The sequence below is a fragment of the Amyelois transitella genome, chromosome 16 (genome assembly GCF_032362555.1).
Source record: "Amyelois transitella isolate CPQ chromosome 16, ilAmyTran1.1, whole genome shotgun sequence".
Lineage (NCBI taxonomy): Eukaryota > Metazoa > Arthropoda > Insecta > Lepidoptera > Pyralidae > Amyelois > Amyelois transitella.
The window spans coordinates 7704059-7723003 of record NC_083519.1 but is presented as its reverse complement, the minus strand read 5'-3'; the positions used below and the strand labels follow the sequence as shown (position 1 = coordinate 7723003).

The 18945-nt window shown below is 36.3% G+C and overlaps 2 protein-coding genes across 3 annotated transcripts; one reads left to right on the top strand and one right to left on the bottom strand.

Moving 5' to 3' along the window:
* The first annotated feature begins 1595 nt into the window (after positions 1–1595).
* LOC106129703 (zinc finger protein 883) lies at positions 1596–15724 on the top strand. 2 transcript variants are annotated; one of them, XM_060948593.1, is made up of 13 exons: positions 1596–1678; positions 4962–5096; positions 5210–5533; positions 6373–6555; positions 6899–7036; positions 7295–7422; positions 8017–8091; positions 8784–8916; positions 9512–9654; positions 10424–10565; positions 11457–11576; positions 11843–12040; positions 12428–15724. In XM_060948593.1, exons 2-13 carry the CDS (start codon positions 4974–4976, stop codon positions 12581–12583), a joined length of 1863 nt encoding a protein of 620 aa, XP_060804576.1. In that variant the 5' UTR covers positions 1596–1678; positions 4962–4973; the 3' UTR covers positions 12584–15724. The 2 variants fall into 2 exon arrangements, with proteins under 2 accessions (XP_060804576.1, XP_060804575.1); XM_060948592.1 differs by lacking the exon at positions 1596–1678 and adding an exon at positions 3780–4769.
* LOC106129704 (D-amino-acid oxidase) lies at positions 14833–18882 on the bottom strand. Its single transcript, XM_013328355.2, has 8 exons — positions 18714–18882; positions 18533–18639; positions 17698–17901; positions 17132–17357; positions 16578–16642; positions 16346–16463; positions 16059–16167; positions 14833–15752 (listed from the first exon to the last, which is right to left on the bottom strand). Exons 1-8 carry the CDS (start codon positions 18795–18797, stop codon positions 15652–15654), a joined length of 1014 nt encoding a protein of 337 aa, XP_013183809.2. The 5' UTR covers positions 18798–18882; the 3' UTR covers positions 14833–15651.
* Between the last annotated feature and the right edge of the window lie 63 nt (positions 18883–18945).

Below are 18945 nucleotides of genomic sequence, written 5' to 3'. Positions count from 1 at the left end.
ATATTAACATAAATTTGATAATTCATACCTGGGAACAATTTTTGTTTATCTGAGAACGAAAATATTTCGTGGCGATAGATCTATTTATTAGGTGATACAACTTGATGACAAATATAAATTTTGGTGATAGAAAATATAGTTCCCATATACATATAAGCATTTAATTTTAACTTTATAAGACACAAGTAGGCAGTCACCTGGCACCTATCGATGCTGGCACCATGTTCATTACATATTAGTAGGAGTATGTGTAGGTACAGTAGTAAAAACATTTTTGGGCATCGCAATTTTTAAATTTATGAAATAACTTGTAGTGCCTGCTACATTAATACCCACCTGTCTCGATGGTAGCTAAATAAGTAGGTACTTATACTGTTGGTGATTTGATTACTTGATAGTTCCCGGCATTTTAGAATAGGATCATCACTCCATATTTTTGTCGTAAAAGGCGACTAAGAGAATGGCTCATAAACTTGGCATAATTCTTGTGGACGAAAGGCTAGCCATCTGTCACTATTTGAATCTTAATTCCATCATTAACTATACCGTGCCGTGTGGTACCCGGCACCTATAAAAAAAAGAATAGGACACTAAAGGATAGGCGTATTAACTTGGGATTCCTCTTTTAGGCGATGAGCTAGCAACCTGTCACTATTTGAATTTCAATTCTATCATTAAGCCAAACAGCTGAAAATGGCCTATCAGTATTTCAAAGATAGTTGGCTCTGTCTACCCCGCAAGGGATATAGACGTGATTATATGTATGTATTAACTATACAGCTAAATGTGGCCTTACAGTCTTTTCGAGACCGTAGGCTCGGGGTAGACCCCGCAAAAGATATGCGGGGTAGACAGAGCCTACGGTAGAGACGTGATTATATGCATGTACCTATTTTAATCTTTTTAGTATTTTTTGAAGTCAACAGAATTACAACAGTAATAGTTTTCCTTATAATAATCACCGAATTCAATAAGATTTGGCCAAAAAATGGACTACTTCTTACTAGACCTTCAGGTCTATCTATTTATAGGTATATCTACTTTGTATAAGTAGATAGGTATTTTTTTCTAAAAAGACCTAGTTACTAACTAACCCACTAATGGCCTATGTAGACGGATTGTTTATTAAATTTTCAATTATTTTAGCTTTTTAGTGTTTTAACAAGTCGGTTTAAATTTTTGTGACCTCTGTATTGACTCTTTAATGACCTTTTTTGAAGTCGGTTCAAAATCTCTAACCGAGGTATAACATAACTAAACTTCACTTTACTAAAGGATTTCACTCCCGTGAAAATTTTTAAGAAATAAAGAAATTTTTTATCTTGTGAAGGACTTGGCTATCTTTGAGATAAACATCAATATCTGTTACTAGTGGAACCCTTATATGTAGTTACGCCATGTCTGTCTGTCCTCGGTTTTACTCAGAAACTATAAGTTATTAGAAAGCTGTTATTCGAAATAGGTATGCAGGTATATTAATTATATCAGAAATCGTTAAAAAAAATCTCTAAATAAACTTTTTTTCGAATAGATACCTCCCATATATTTCTTCCACGAACCCATTGTGAAGGTTATAGTTGAATAGATCTTTAAAAATTATATGAGTATAAGAAGACCATTACTCGGAAACGAGATCCTGTTCTAAAATATTTGTTATAAAGTTATTTTTTTGTAAGACGTAAGTGTTATCTGACTATATATGGACCGATGAAAAAAAATTTTGGAATTCGTCTTTTGGGCTAACATCCTGTGACTATTTGAATTTCAATTCTATCATTAAGCCAAACAGCTGACAAGGCCAATCAGTCTTTTCAAGAATGTTAGCTCTGTCTACCCCGTAAGGGATATAGACATGGTTATATCTACGTATGTATGAAAAAGTAAATAGCAGTGGGTAGTACTTATATACATTCAGTCAGAAAAGTATCGGGAATGGATTATTTATTTATGGTTCCAAATTCAAATTTTTGTTTTTTTTGTTGTTGTTAGATTGGCACAACTGTTTTCCATTTTGGCGCGGAGTTTGAGTTGCATCTGTTGTTTACATTAAATACAGTGCTATTTTTAGTTATATCATATCTAGTGTGTATTGCTAATTTCATAATGGATTAAAACATCGAACAAAGAGTTTGTCTTAAATTTTGCATTGCCAATGGAATATCGTGTTCGGAGTCACTGAAAATGTTACAGAAGGCTTACGGTGAATCGACTTTATCAAAAACTCGTGCTTATGAGTGGTACAAAGCGTTCAAAAGCGGTCGAGATGTGATGGAAGATTTGCCTCGCTCTGGTAGGCCATCAACGTCTGCAACTGAAGTTAACATCGCAAAAGTGAAGGAAATAGTGACTGAAAATCCTCATTTAACTTTGAGAGAGATAGCCACCGAACTTTCTGTATCTCACGAGTCGATCCGTACCATTTTAACTAATAATTTGGGTATGAAACATGTTGCCGCTCGGCTAGTCCCAAAAGACCTGAATTTTTTTCAAAAACTCAATCGCATGAGAGTCGCTGAGGACATGCTAGAACGAGTCAATTCCGACCCAACATTCATGAAACGCATTGTTACTGGTGACGAGACGTGGGTTTACGAGTTTGACATGTAAACTAGTCAGCTTCGGAGTGGTGCCTTCCAACTGAACCGAAACCGAAAAAACCACGCCAAAGTCGTTCAAAAGTCAAAGTCATGTTGACTGTTTTCTTTGACTATCGCGGTGTTGTGCACTCGGAATTCTTGCCGGAAGGTCAAACGGTAAATAAGGAATATTATTTGAGTGTTATGCGGCGTTTAAGAGAGCAAATCCGACGAAAAAGGCCAGATTTGTGGAAAGAAAATTCTTGGATTTTGCACCATGATAATGCACCTTCGCACAAGGCCATCATTGTGAACGAATTTTTAACCAAACACTCAACAAATACCATCGAGCAACCACCATATTCACCAGATATGGCTCCAGCCGACTTTTTTCTTTTTCCTAAACTCAAATTACCACTTCGTGGCACCCGTTTTCAATCGGTAGAAGACATAAAAGAGAATTCGCGGCGAGAACTGACCTCAATTCCGGAAACAGCGTTTAAAAAATGTTTTGATGATTGGATTATTCGTTGGCGTAAGTGTATCGTTTCTAAGGGAGCATATTTTGAAGGTGATAAAATAAATTTGGATGAATAACAAACAGTTTGTGTATTATTGATCTTTTCCCGCTACTTTCTTGACAGAGTAGTAGCTACCAAAAATATATTTGAAGGTAAACTATCAGAGGCGAATTATAAGGAAAACAAACTAATAAGTTATTGGCGACCAACTTCGGAGTTGAGAGAAGAGTTGAAGAGAAGATCATCCGTTCGGATAGGTGTTATGCCTGAGTAACCACAGGTCCGACGATGTTGTATCGGAGGTTGTATATAGCTCCAATCCGTAAAATCTTTGTTTGCGCGATTAGGCTCTTCACTGATTTTGACTGAAAGCTTCGCGTAATTGGTTGTTGTGACAAATATATTAAAAACATGTACTGGTGTTTACGTGCTTAGCATGACTCTTATCTTTAGTTACCACCTATATCTTATACTAGAGGCCGCCCACGACTTCGTCCGCATAGAGACCGTATCAACCCCGCAACTTTAGGATAAAAAGTAGCCTATATGTTATTCTGGGTATTCAGCTACCTACTTACCAAATTTCATCGTAATCGGTTCAGTATTTTTTGCGTGAAAGAGTAACAAACATCCATACTCACAAATTTTCGCATTTATAATATTAATAGGATGTGCTCCAAGAATAAAATATTACAGATGAAAAAGTATCTATATAAGAATAGCGTCCCAAAAAATCACCGTATCCAATTTATTTTATAAAAATCAATAAGAAAAACAGAATATAGGTTATAACCTCTAAAAATATTTATTTTTTTGTAACAGATTATTTTATTATTACTTAAAAATATTAGAAAAAGTGAACTTCGTGAAGTTACATGGTTATGGCGCCAAATTAAGAACAACTTGTTTTTTTTAATTGACAGATCTTGCTTGACAGATAACGTAACGTTCAGAACAGTAACTACACATTCTGAAAGATGTGTAAAATATACACAGATTAAAAAACATTATTTGATTGTATGTGAACTCACGGCATGGGCCGGAAATAAATCACAGGGCGCAAAATATGAATTATCAAATAGTTAAATTATTGAAAATAGAATGGAGATATTTCTTTCTCTCTTTTTAATTTAGTACTTTATTATGAATTTCAAAAACGTACTTATCAAACGTTTCAAACGTTGGCTAAAAATAAATTAAACGAATGTGAGTGACATTGACAATTTGCAATCTATCAAACAAAAAACGTCAAATAAAAATGGCAGAACCAAAACTAAGCGTCTTGTGTAAAATTAGACATTCTACAACCAATAAATGATTTTAAATTAATATGATTTTATCATTCATTCGTCGCGTTCATTAAAGATAATTGTTTAATGGGATGCACACATTTACAGTTGAAATGAACTGATATTATTGGTGTATTTTAATAAATTTAATGTTGTCCTATGAATAGAAGTTCTATGATTTTGTAACTCTATTTTATATACGGGTGCCGCGCGTGTATGAAAACCTAAGCGAATAATGATTTTTAAAGTGTGAATTAAACAAACATTTTATCGCCATGGAAACTGATAAAGTTTGTAGGATATGTCTCATAACGGGTGTAAAAATGTATGACGTCCAGAGTTATCCTATAAAAAAATACTTAGAGGCCATAGTTGGAGTTAATGTAAGTGGGAACTAAGGATTTGTTGTTTAAAATTTTACATATTAAAGGTAGATCTATCAATTATAAATTCCTTTGTAATATTAAAAGTAGGTCTAGGTCTTTCTGAGTAAAAAAAAATTGTAAAAATAAATGTCCACCTATTCTTTTATTCTTATTCCCTGTTTATTCTTATATGTGGTATTTATTTTTCAGTCTCTGGGAGAAATGTTACTACCATCTTCCATTTGTTTTGAGTGCCAAGCTCTGACTAGAAAATATTATTTCTTCAAGGAGCGGTGTATGAATGGACAGGGGGCTCTACTTGATATGCTGAGTATATATGGGAAGGTATGAAGGATTCAATATTGTATAATAATTTGGCTCACATAGTCTTGTGTCCTCAATTGTAAAGCATGAAAAATATTTTAACAGAAAAATTAAATCCACATTTAATATTTCAGATAAATGTGGCACAACTGCCACAATTGAGGGAATCCTTCAAATTGAAATCTACTTTGATTATTGACAATCAGACCCATTTCATTGACTTCTGCTATGAGGAGATCAGTTTCAATGAATCACAGAAGGAAGAAGTTAAAGTGGAACCATTTGAAGATGACACCCTGGACTTCACAGAAGCACTGGAGGCTGATGACTTGCTGGAAACCATAAAAAAAGAAGATCATAAATTTGAAGTGTTCCTCAATTCACCCATGTCAAGTGATGATGAGCCACTTTCCACACATAAGAGAAATAAGACTGAAAAGGCAGAGGTGATGATAGAAGTAAGTTTATTAGGATAACAAACAGACATATTTAACCTAATCTTATTTTTGTCACATCACAAACCTTACTATAGTAATGAATTGACTCAAAAACAATTATAATGTACTAGCGGACCCGACAGACTTCGTTCTGTCAAAAAGATTTGTAATATGACAGTTTTTTGTTCCTATCTATTAGACCTACATTGCTTAGACAACAGTGAACTTTATACATTAGCAATAAAGCTCAAATTGACTGTACGTATTAGTTAGAAAACGTTTGTATGGGATAAAGAAAAGGACTGTTTTTAAGGTTTTTCAGGCAATTATTTGGTATTTTTTCGCCGTAAAAACCATCCTTGAGCTTCGACGAATATTAAAAAAAAAGAATTGGCCAAATTGGTCCAGGCGTTCTTGAGTTATGCGCTTACGAACACATTTAGCGATTCATTTTTATATATAAGATAAGAATGTTATAAATTTAAATACATAACATGAAAATATTATAAATCTAATTAAGTTAAAGTAATATCTATTTTGTTTACTAGCCACTGTCGCTCCACCTACATTTAAATTACCCTGATATAATTTCTGTACTTCACACTGTAGTATACAAATTTCATAAAGATCTGTTCAGTGGTTTGCCTGTGAAGTGGTTACAAACAATTTTTTGCATATATATAATGGATTATATATGGATCTATGGATTCACATTTCCTTTAAATTCCTCAAGCTTATCTTTCCCTTTTACTTTTTCTTTAGGACGAGGGCTCTTAATCTAATGTATATTCAAGTGTCCTCACATGCCATAAGTAAGTTCCCTACTAAATTACTTTATGAGAAAACAAAATCTTTTTAAGGCCGATGCGCCAGTAAAGCGCAAACGTGGGCGACCGCGAAAAGGAGAAGGTAAAGCAAATATTGAACCTGGTGATCAGCCCCCCAAACGTAAATTCAAGCGCAGAGTCACTGAGAACACTGGCGGAATCTCTGAGGAGGAAGACTTTGATTTGGAGCAATTTGTGGAAATTATTAATTTAACTGTAAGTGTTCCTAGATTTTTCATTTATAAATATAAGAAACAATTTTTATCTATGCCACAAGAAGTACCCTTCCTGATATGTTCTATATACTTCTATATATTATATGCTGTAAATGCGTCTTAATAGTTCATGTCGCTTTTAGTGTCAGTAGGTCCGTCCAAACTAGAAATTTCAAATAATTTTTGAAATTCCTTTAGGCGATAGTCTAACAGCCTGTCAATCTCAATTCCATCAGTTGGCTAGCTGAATGTACACTTAAAGTTTTTTGAGTCTGCGCATACTTTCTACCCTGTAAGAGATAAAGCCATGACATATGTTTGTATCTATGTTGATATTAATTCAGCCTGAGGAGCAGCTGCAAGAAATAGAAAAAAGAAAGGAGTCTTCAAACTATCAGAATTCAGCATTCCAGTGCAACTTCTGCTACAAAGGGTTCATTAACTTGCAGGCTTTTAACCACCACAGCGCGAAACATGACCCCGTAAGTTATCGTCTTTATTACTACATTATTTGTAAAAAATACATGACCAAGTGTTGTGGCCCAAAGTTTTAATAACATAGAAAGTACAATATCTACGAGCAAAAAAGTTAAATCTTGTCCAGATAAGTAAAAAATAAAAATAGATTAGTTGCTTTCCGGAAGCGCTTTTAATGTTATTTGAAATGTCGTTAAATGTATTTTTTTTAATTTATTTGCATTGTTGTATAAAATAAAAAAATTACTTTGGAATTGTTTCAGAGCGCGGGCAACATAAAGTGTCCCATTTGCAAGATCCGTTTCAAGAACAAACGGGCATACACGAAACATCAAACTAATCACGAGAAGAAATACAAGTGTAAATCGTGCCCTTACGTCTCCAAGACGTCGTAAGTTTATGGCTCTTTCTTATTTACAGTGGCACACTTATGAACCTACATAAGGAATTTTGTATACTTTTCTGTGATCCACTGTTTATTGGAACCAAATTTAAGAGGCACGTATTTTTTCATAAACATGAAAAAATACGTGCCTCTTTATCACGTTTGTCTATCATATCTGTCCATTGAACATGAATTAAAGTTACTATTTGTATTATGCATAAGTTTGTTGAAGGGCTAGAAAGTGATATATCCTAAATTTACCCAAAAGCGACATTATGCCGCCATATTTACTCGCTAATAGATAGCACTAATGCAGTCTATACTAATGCCTATGTTGAAATTGGCATCACAATAAAGAGACATGAGATTTTTGCGCGTAACATTAATAAATAATGAGTGAGTGTTTAATTTTTATAAATACCTATGTTACATATAAAACTAATGGACAAGTATGCTGTTTTACTGACTGTCAATTGTTTACAATTGTAATACATTTTTACTTTAGAAAAATCTATTCGAGTAAAATGATGAGTTTCCGTTTTCGTTTTCGTTTTGATAGCATTGTTGTTGACGGTTACAGGTAAATATAATTTGTTTTAGAACGCAAGCGAAGCAGCACCAGAGGTGGCATAAAGGAGTGACGTACAAGTGTCAGTATTGTGACGAGATCTCCACGTGAGTATCTCCCTTCATTCAATTATAAACTTTGATAAGTCAACCATTTTTGTTGTGAAAACTTTTCGATCATTGTTAAGATGCTTTGAACATGTGGAGAGTATGAATTAAAGCAGGTTGACTAAGCAGATATACAAGGAGAGTTTCGAGGGAAATATCGGAGTGGAAAGGCCTAAACGAACGTATCTTGATCAAATTAAGGACGTCCTAGCAAAGGGTCAGGTTAAGAGTACCCGAAACCGCCGAGCTTGCATGAAAAGAGTTATGAATGTGGATGAAGCGAAGGATAAAAAAAATATTTTCGAACCATTTTTGTTTGCTCCTTAACTGATGAAGTAATTTGAACACCAGAATAACAAAACCAGAAATCTATGAGCCTATCTTTGCCTCATCTTCCTAGTTACACCACTATGCTTCGGGCCCAGACCCCGTAGCATGTCACGTGCGACACCGTTTTTATCTCGCGAAAATCTCATATCGCTGTCCCGTTTGACGTCATAATATAAAGCGAAACGGCGATAATCTTTCGCAAGATGCGCGCGTGGGCTGGATATCCGTGAACTTTTGTTTATCATTGCTTCGATTAATATTGATTAGTGTTTAGTATGAGTAGGTAAGGGTAGTGGGTAGGTAGCCTTTAAGTCTTACCTTTATTTTTTGTGTCTTGAACAGCCACCGTCTTTATATTACAGCAAATGGACGTCGTATTTGAGCCACGTCCGCATAAAGCACCCATCGGAGTTCATTTGCGGAGTTTGCGGATATTCGTTTGTGAGCCGTCTGGGGCTCGCCATGCACAGAACTATGATGCACAAGGGGGTACAGGTGAGTGAAATGAAATACTAAATTATTTATGCCATTATCATGTATCCCTCATCGTCAGCCCGTTCAAGAAATAGGGTTTGTAATATAGAACAGAAGGGGCACTAATGAGTTTTTGTAAAGAGCTTAGAATCTGTTAGAGCCATAAATAGGGATGGGTAATGGTATCCCTAACAGGGTAGACAGAGCCAAGCGTCTCGGAAGACTCGAAGGCCACTTTAACTAAATGAATTGAGATGCCAATAGCGAAACGCAGGCTGCTAGCATCGCTTTATAAGCAGAGCGTAAGAAGAATCCCTAATTAAAGTTTAATTTTAATTATATTACGGTACCCTTCGTGCGTTAGTCCGACTCGCGCTTGACCGGATCCTACTACTATTATAAAGGCGAAAGTTTGTATGGATGTTTGTTACTCTTTCACGCAAAAACTACTGAACCGATTACCATGAAATTTGGTATGTAGGTAGCTGAAGACCCAGAATAACACATAGGCTACTTTTTATCCCAGAGTTCCCGCGGGATTGATAGGGTTTCCATGCGGACGAAGTCGCGGGCGGCCTCTATAGTATTTTAATAAATGAATGTGGATTGGTTTCAGGATAACCAAGAACCCGAAGGTGATCTCAAGACAGAAGAATCTAGGCCTTATTGCTCAGTGTGCAACATTCAATTTGTCTCCGAGGAGGCGTTCAAGCGGCACATGGTCATGTCCGCGAAACACACCAAGAGTAATGAGGATAGGTATGTAATTAGTACTTGGATATGAAAATTAAATTCTTATATATATGGTTGACTGGAAGAAATTCCTCTTAGGAATAGGTCTGCCGTTGTGTATTGTTTTTGTTGTGTACAATAAGGCACTTATTTATTTATATACATACGTACAATCACATATATATCCCATGCGGGGTAGACAGAGCCAACAGACTTAAAAAGACTGATTGGCCATGTTCAGCTGTTGGGCTTAATGGTAGAATTGAGATTCAAATAGTGACAGGTTGCTAGCCCATCGCCTAAAAGAAGAATTTCAAGTTTATGAACTTATCCCTTAGTCGCCTTTTACTATCCATTGTAATGAGAGGGAGTGGCCCTATTCTTTTTTTTATTGAAGCCGGGAACCACACGTCACACAAAATATTTACAAACAAACAAAACGAACACAAAAAGGTTACATGCATATATCGAGACTTTATCCTCTACAGGCTAGTCAGTTAATTGATTCAGAAAAGACTCCGGAGGCCATATTCAGCTGAATGGCTAAGTGAAGGAATTGAGACACTGATAGTGACAGGTTCCTACGCAATCGCCCAAAAGAAGAATCTCAAGTTTTATCTTAAGCCTTTATCTTGATTGATTCTAACAACTTGTGCGGTAAGAAAAGCTACCGGTGAACACTTTTCATAAAAAAAACTTGAAAATCTTCTTGTTAAGTATATTTTTCTTTGTGTGTTTAAATGTTATTAAATGAAATTAAATAAATAACATATAAACCTTTACTCTTCACAATCAGTCACGGCTGTAAAACGTGCGGCGAGAGTTTCCCAAGCGCGGAAGCACTCCGAGTTCACCACCGCGCCACCCACGCTCGGAAACGACCCAAGAACTACGGCAAGAGACCGCCTCCCTACTCCTGGCCCGCCCCTTGTAATCATGTGAGTGATGATGATGATGATGATGTTTATATGGAGTTGTGTGACTATATCAATAAAGCCTAGAAGAAGTTTTTCCTTTTCTTTTTTTAATGGTGCAATAAATAGTCTATCTATCTATCTATCCAAGAAGGAAATATTATTATCCTGTGGTAAGAGTTTATCAAGTGCTGTAGCGTTGCGAGTCTAAAAGTATTTAAATTGTATAATCACATTTCTTTGCCAACATTGGTTCTTATTAAATGCTGTTAAATGTCTTATTGTTTAAGTTCTTTTAAAATAAGTGATGATAATTTGTGACCAGTAATTGTTATGTATATGTAAAATTCAAAAAAATTCAAATTTTTCAACGGAATGTAACGGATGTAACGGAATGTAACTCTTTCGTAGTGCTTGACAAATGGTTATTACCACGTTTAAATTGTCAATAATTATTGAATCGATTTTAATCGCTCAAAAAACTCAATTAAGTAATTTAGTTTTACCTATATGCACTTATTCAACAAACATTTATCTCGAAATTCGTATTTCTGGAATAAAGGTAGATTTTCATACATAGGTAAATGTTAGATAAAAGAGAATGATATTTAAATCGATAAAATGTTTTTAATAAATCGCATCGGTAACCTAACATTTAATTATCTGTCAAAATTCAAATAAATGCTTGGACCAGCCTCGGTAGCGTTGCACGCGCGACGCCGTTTTTATCGCGAGAAAATCTATAGCTGTTTCGCTTTTTATTATTAACGGGACAGCGGTAGTCTATCGCGGTATAAAAACGGCGTCGTGTGTGCCATGCTACAGAGGAAGGTATGATTTATATTAAGTCATGTGTCACAGTAAGTAGTATACTCTTTGAGAATGATAGAAGTAAATAGTATATTGTGTTGGCAGTGTGGCGAGCACGTGGCCAACGGGCGCGCGTACTGGACGCACTTCCGGCGCGCGCACCCCGGCCTGCCCTACCCCATCCGCAAGGACTACGTCTGCGACGTCTGCGGGAAGAGCTTCCGGGTGGGTGCTCACGTCTACTGCCTGCGGGGCGGACGCGGGCGAAGTCGCGGATAGGCTGCAAGGCCACGTTCAGCTTCTATATGACTTCGTTATGTATTTGAGATGCAAATAGTGACGGGTTGCTTGCCCATCGCCTTCAAGACGAATCCCTAGTTAATAAGCCTATCCCTTAGTCGTCTACACTCCAAATTACAATTTTTTTTTCCTACATTATTTATTTGTTGTTGAGTTGATTAAAGAGTTTATTATTTGTATTTTTTGTCCAGGGCAACGCGTTCCTAGTGTACCACAAGCGTACGCATACGGACGAGCGAGCGTACAAATGCTCGCTCTGTCCGAAAGCGTTCCACAACCGCACCAATCTGCACATGCATCAAAAAACACATTCAGACCATCGGCCACACCCCTGTTCTGTCTGCTTCAAGGCCTTCAAGTCTAAAGGAGCCTTGGACAGGCATTTCCGGGTGAGTTAAGTATACGCGCAAAAGCTAGTGTATATATACTTTAGTCTTGCCATAAATATTTTTATAAAACATTTTTTTATTATGTATTTAGCTTTCAGTAGCACAAACATTTGACATACCAAGCATCTGGTCTGGAGGAAATATTGTATTTGGATATCGATATCTACTTTATGTAATGCAATTTCAGTGATATCGTTTTCTTTATCACCCCACTCCAATTATATGGCGCAAAAATATGGACAATGAAGAATCATTTAAAATAATAGATTCCAAATTCAAACATAATTAATTGTTAATTTTTTATGTTAACAGTAGATATTTATGGCCAGACTTAAATACATGTATTTACAGCGTTTTTTTTTTTTTTTTAATTTTGTCTTTATCCAGAGCCACACGGGCGTGAAGCCGTACGAGTGCGAGGTGTGCGGCAAGGCGTTCAACCAGTCCAACAGCCGCAAGCTGCACGTGCGCACCGTGCACCTGCGCCAGCCCGCGCCCTACGTCAGCCGCGCGCGCGACCGCCGCCACCGCCCCAACGCCTAGTGTGCAGGTGCCTGCAGCCAGCTGGGTGGGACATAGGAGCTCTACCGCTTCTAAAAGTGATGACGTTCGAGTATCGTGACGCGCGGGCTGCGGCCGCTTGGGTGGGACATAGAAGCTCTACCGCTACTATGTGAAAGTGATGACGTTTTAACTATCGTGAAGTTGAAAGTTATGTGTTGAAAAGAATGTGTAATGTCTAAGAGTGCAACCAGTTCCGAGTATGATAACGTGCTCATCATAATAGGCTATTTGACAAGTTTTTTAAAACCCAGTTTATTTATATTATTTAGTAGGAGTTAAAAAACTTAATAAAAGTAGTATTTTTTAATTTTGGTACTTATTCGCTGAAAAAATCAAATATAAAAATCAATATTTCAATAGCGCGTAAAAAAGCGACTTTGACAATATGGCGCTACAGGGGGGTCGGTGACGTCACCTGCTTGTATTGTGACCTGTGGTACATATCACTCTTAAACATTTGTTGCAAACAAGAAGCGAAAGTGACATAGACAGTGATTGATAGAATTGGTAAAATATTATAATTGAATCACACAAAACCAATGTAAAACAGTTTCGAATGCTATTTCTTTCTTTCTTTTCTATATTATGGCTTCCACCTGACTTTCGGTGATTCTGCCAATGTCATGGTTTGAAGAGACACGAAGTTACGAAATTGGACGGTATACGATCTGCAAGAATAAGGTTAACAAATGTACAAACACAACGAGTAGGTATTGTCAGTAAAAGAGAAAAAAAGTTAATGATCATAATGTGTAGTGAATGTGTACGGTATGAAAGTTTTGTAGAACAAGGCACATAAGAAGAGATTTCGGAGGTAGGATCGAATGCTATTATATTCTCTAATAACACAAGTAAGAGCAAGTAGGCAAATGTCAAGTTCAACGAGCAAGTAACGTCATTATCAATCCGCCTAATCAGGAGCGTTTTGGGTCACGTGACAAACTATTAAAAATGTGCATTTTTAGTTATGAATTTAATTATATTTTTAAACTCATTATAAATACTGGTGACAATAATTAACACTATATTTTTCACATTGTCAAATAGCCTATTCTATAAGAGATGAGATTTTACATAGTTACTGGCTGATGAAATACTGGTTGTGTAGCAAAACCTGAAACCAGTCAAACCAGTCAGCCGCAACTGTAATAAGCGGTACAGTTAGGGGAGAAGGGCCCAAAGCAGGTCACTTAAAGTAAACTATATAATAAAAATGCAATTTTAACTATTAGGTTCCTTTTAATTAAACATTTACGAAAAGTATTTATTAAACTTAATTTATAAAAACAAAAAGTATGCATCTTATAAGTATTTTTCAAGTTATATCAAAATCAAGTGAATGTATAGTTTTACCCGCTTTGCCCGTAGGCAGTGCCCAAAGCAGGTATGCTGTCTGGGCAAAGCGAGTATGCGAAAATAATATCTTATTCTAGGAAACTTTGGCAGCAAATCAAAAAGGTAACTCATATTGTGCGCATACCTGACAATTTTACAATCAAACCTGACAACTTAACTTTGGTTCTCTTTTGTCTAATGCAAATCTTTGACATATTTAACGTTAGCAGTAAACTATCAAAAGTAGAACAAGTTATAAATCCAAGAAAGTTGGACCAGAAATCCATCCATTATCAGTACAAACGGCTTCAGTGCCTGGTGGTGATCCATCCAACAGTCGTTCCTGCATGCGTTTTCGTCCAAATATCATAAACGGTGGTATAAAACCGCCAGCTGCATTGCAACAGCATACGATTGTTGTCAATTTTCCTCTTTCGACACTAGATATGACTCCTACTTGCTTTTTGCCTGTTTTTGAGAGAACTTTTGGAGGCTTGTTGCTGGTTGTTTGGATGCCCGTTTCGTCAACATTATAAATTCTCGTAGCATCTACTTTGTGTTTGTCAATCTGCTCTTCTAGGAGATTGAAGAATCTTTCCACCTGTGGCCTATTAAATCCTCGGGCACGAGCTACTGAGGTCGGTTCGGGTTGTCTCAATGTAACTTCAGGATGTCTAATTCTAAAACTTTTGTACCAATCATCTCCTGCAGTATTTTGTTTGAATGGATGAGGTATATTATTGGCTGTTGCATACTCGAAAGCCAGACGGCAAAATTCTTGTTTGTTCAGGCCATAAAACAAGTTGTCCATGTGAAATAAATATTCAATTAATTCTGTTTCTTGTTCTTCTGTAAAAACGCAACGAAATCGGCCAAGACTTTTTTCCGCAGAACCTTTTTTAATATGTCTTTGTAGAGTTGACAAATTAATACCATATCTTTTAGCAGCATTCCTGACTGATGTTTTTCCTGCCTCTTCCATTGCTAGCTTCATGGTTGTAACATCCCACGATGCCTGTTGAGTTTTTCTTTTGTATTTCTGAACCATCTGGAAAGGAAATAAAAGTAATAATTTATATTATTAAATATAGGGCAAAACGGGTAGGGGCAAATCAGGTACCCGTTTTACCCCTACCCTCTTTGCCTAAAAACACGTTTTAAATGTTCGACAACATAACCTGAAAGCCTTAATCGATAATGAAACAGTTTATTAGGAATTCAAAGCTAAATTCATGAACAAAAACACATGCAAACTTACAAAAAGACTATTCAAGCCACAATAGAATAATTCGAGTTCACATACCTTGATATTTTTTAACAAAATCTCCGAAAAACAACTTTTGTCACTCCCACAAAAACTACGCGACTCCGGCGCCTCGGCCAAACTGACGCTTGTTGGGATTTGTTCGGGTGTTCCCGCACACTTTTGCTTTTGCTATAATTCATTGAACATATTGACAATCGCGCTGACCTGCTTTGGACCATGTACCCGCTTTGGGCCCCCTTCCCCTACACCTAATTATTAATGAATTCGTCATGTAAATATTGTCGAGCTTAAAATTGTATTTTAGAATAAATTACCGGTCTTATAAAATTTTTATCTTTATTTTTGGAACCCTTAAATAGTCATTTTTAATCAATTCGATAGAAGAGTAAAAAAAAATTACGTATTGATTGATGGATACCGACATTACTGCGGTGAATTCTCATAATTATAGTTTCGAAATTTTTTTCACTTTTTGTTTTAATTTATCTTCCAAAATCGCCAACACGTCTGTTGCACAGCCCCAAAATAATGTTAATCCGCTTCCACCTGTTGAAGAATACATTAATTTTTCAAAGAAATTTCATGTTAAAGCAAATTTATCAGATATAATAACAGTGTAACTGTCTTCATTCATATTAAAACTACACTAAGATTCGTATACCTTTTTAAAGTTTGTTTCCCACGCCACACTAGTATATAATATGAGGTAATGTTTTTAGCATCTGCTTTTTATTTATTTATTTTTATTATAATAGAGAACAGGTAAATGAGGTACACAGGTACACAACAGGAAAATGAGGTGTACTGGAAATGTTAGAAATAAAAAAATGATAAAATTTAATTTATATTTACCATGGCCGTAGTTATGTATGATCAGTTTATTATCCCGCTCCTCCGCTTCCAGCCTAACTTCATTCCGTCCTGGCCGCAAACCCACCCATTCCGAAAGAACTTCGGCATTCTGAAACGGTCATACGGAAATTTTCAGCTTTTAAAAAAGGGAAAATTTACCCCAGTTTTTTACGTTTGGCTGCTTGGCCATATGCGTGATTTTCAATGTAGAAACTATTTTTATAGCTATTAAATATCACTTCTTCTAGCTGCTACTTCCTGCTTTGAACTGACATTGATATACTAACCTTTAGAGATGGGATAATATCAGTACATCCATTAATGACCATATCAGAGTCCACGATGTACACGTGAGTGTTGTAGTCGTTCTCCTGATGAGTACCTCCCAGGACGCAGAAATCTGCACTATTAAAAATAATCAGAAAAATATATTGCTCAAAAAAATTAACAGAAATATTAGTATAGTATTTCCTTGTGATCTTTTATGATCCGTTTTAGGAAACTTTAAAACAAACTTACTTTGGTAGTATGTAATTTTCTCTGTCATTATCCATAACGACTTCACAGAGCCATGGCGCCTTTACCTGTGTGACAAAATATACCTAAATAAACTCCGAAGTTGTTCACACACGTAGGTGGTGGTATTATAGGTAGGGAAGCTAAACTAAGAAAGGCTGAAATTTAATGTTATTTCAGCTTAGCTACTGGTACCTCCTGGTACCTAGTAGTGGTAGATGTAATTATCATTGCGTCGTCACCGCCCTGCAGAGGGGTCCGCGGTCGGACTGTGATCCTGAAGTAAGTAAGTCAGGTATTTCTATTAAGACTTCCGTCTATCCTTCGCAACCTTTTTTTAGGTGCAAAACAGAACGAATATACATCCAGTTTCTTGAATTTGCATATAAGGTACTTCACGATTTTTTTTCTCGCCGCAAGAGCATCGGTTAGCAATCGAACTCGGAAAAGACCAATTTGGAACATGGCCGTGATAGTATAGATAGGATTTTGGCCAATGACATACGTGGGTGTATACAGAAATCATTTGACTGAAGAAATCCGACTGTTCAACTTACCCTCGCTATTTGCCCCCTGATAGGATACACAGTCTTATCAGCTACAATAGTTCTTGCTCCAAGACCAGTGCAATTTATCAAGACGTCATAGTCCTTCAGAATGTCGTCTGATAAAGAAGTTATGTCTGCATGTATTATCTTGCCATTTAGCTCCAAAAACCGCTTTTCGAGATAAGAAATAATAGTTGGTGGACGAGATACGAAGGACGTAAACATTTCGCCGGCACTGCAAAATATATTAATGCTGTTGAAATTGCAATAGGGCCTTTAATAATTCCTAATTTTATTTTAGATGAAAAGACTCCCATCCATAGACTCCCATCTAAGAAGGAAGGCAGTAAAAGTACAATCTAAAGATTTCATTCAATATTTATTGGCAAAATGATACTTTCTTCATAAGGTGGAAGAAGAATGAATCGGTTGAATACGAAAAGACCCCCTATTCCATTTATGCCACCTCGCCATCCCAACTGGGAGAGGAAAGTGGATTCTTTTTGGACAGACTGTACATTTGGATCTCATGAAAAAAAAATATGTTGATATTTTTTTTATTTATCTGAACTTACACATACTGAGATGAATAACGTTTACTGAAATACTGAAGCTCCTTCGGACCAAGTTCATGATAACCAAAAACATGAGACGCCCACATCGGGCGTCGATAGGTCTCCTTCCTTTGGTGTAAGTAGTACATGGGCACGAGAGATACATTATGCCCGCCTTCCAGCCATAACTTGTGCAGCAATCTGTATGTTTCGCAACCCCATCTCCTGTAAAGTTTTTCCTACCAATTACGTCTTTTCACGCGTGAAAGTCAAGAGTCAAAAGTCACAACCCTCTTGTTAAGCTGGTGGCATTAGGAGATATTTAAAGCTATATCATCGCAAAAAAACCTATAGGCTAAAAGAAGAATCTCAAGTTTGTAAGCCTTTCCTTGATCTACTTTTACAATTTGCGCAATCACTTCATTTGGACTTAGTTATCTACGAGTATAGTGGGGAGGTATGATAGGTAAGTCATCATCTCATCGACGTTCTTAAGGTCGCGGTCAAGTCAAGTCTTTAAAGGAACTTTAAACGCCAAAGTCATTAAAGGAACTTTCAGTTTACAAACAAACTTATCAGGAATTTATTGAATTATATTTGTTGTTGGATTACCGTGTGGTTCCCGGATTCAGAACACATTTCACAATAACTCAGCACTCATTCTCATCGATGTCGTAAAAAGGCCATTAAGGAACACCTAGTACAATAACCACGATTCAAAGCTGGTCATGGAGAATAAATTATGGAATGTTGGTCTATAAATAGGTAATAGAAATATATGAATGTATCTATAATATAAAGGGTGAGCCGCCCGCAAGGTTTGAAAAAGTATGGTAAAATAAGTCAGTGCACTTACATTAATATGCGTTCTGGCGTTTTGTCACCACAGAGATACGGATACCAAAGACCTCCAGAGCCATCACCAGTTGTGTATGGAGAGAAGTCTTTGGAAATTAACACCACCTAAAAACATAAAAGTTAAGTGCGTGTTACAAGAAAATATCAGTTAGGCCTTTTAAACTCATTTAAAAGCTTGCCTCAAAATCACGAAATTTTTCCTTAATTTTTACTGCATTCGCAAAACCATTAACACCACCACCAAGAATTGCAACTTTGTACATTTTTCTGCGACAATAGTAAAAAGTAATTATTGAACAGCTTGGATATGTGCTTTTATCAGAAAGGTCAGAGGAGCATAATTTATTTAGGTGTTGCTACTTATGTACCAACCAAACCAATAATTACATAGTGATATAAATACATTGATAA

Coding starts and splice junctions, on each gene's coding strand:
- LOC106129703 (XM_060948592.1), top strand. CDS start 4,662: ATGGAAACTGATAAAGTTTGTAGGATATGTCTCATAACGGGTGTAAAA. Junction 7,423..8,016: donor CCTTACGTCTCCAAGACGTC/GTAAGTTTATGG, acceptor AATTTGTTTTAG/AACGCAAGCGAAGCAGCACC. Junction 8,092..8,783: donor TATTGTGACGAGATCTCCAC/GTGAGTATCTCC, acceptor TTTATATTACAG/CAAATGGACGTCGTATTTGA.
- LOC106129704 (XM_013328355.2), bottom strand. CDS start 18,797: ATGTACAAAGTTGCAATTCTTGGTGGTGGTGTTAATGGTTTTGCGAAT. Junction 18,640..18,713: donor AAAAATTTCGTGATTTTGAG/GCAAGCTTTTAA, acceptor TTATGTTTTTAG/GTGGTGTTAATTTCCAAAGA. Junction 17,358..17,697: donor CGTTATTCATCTCAGTATGT/GTAAGTTCAGAT, acceptor TATATTTTGCAG/TGCCGGCGAAATGTTTACGT.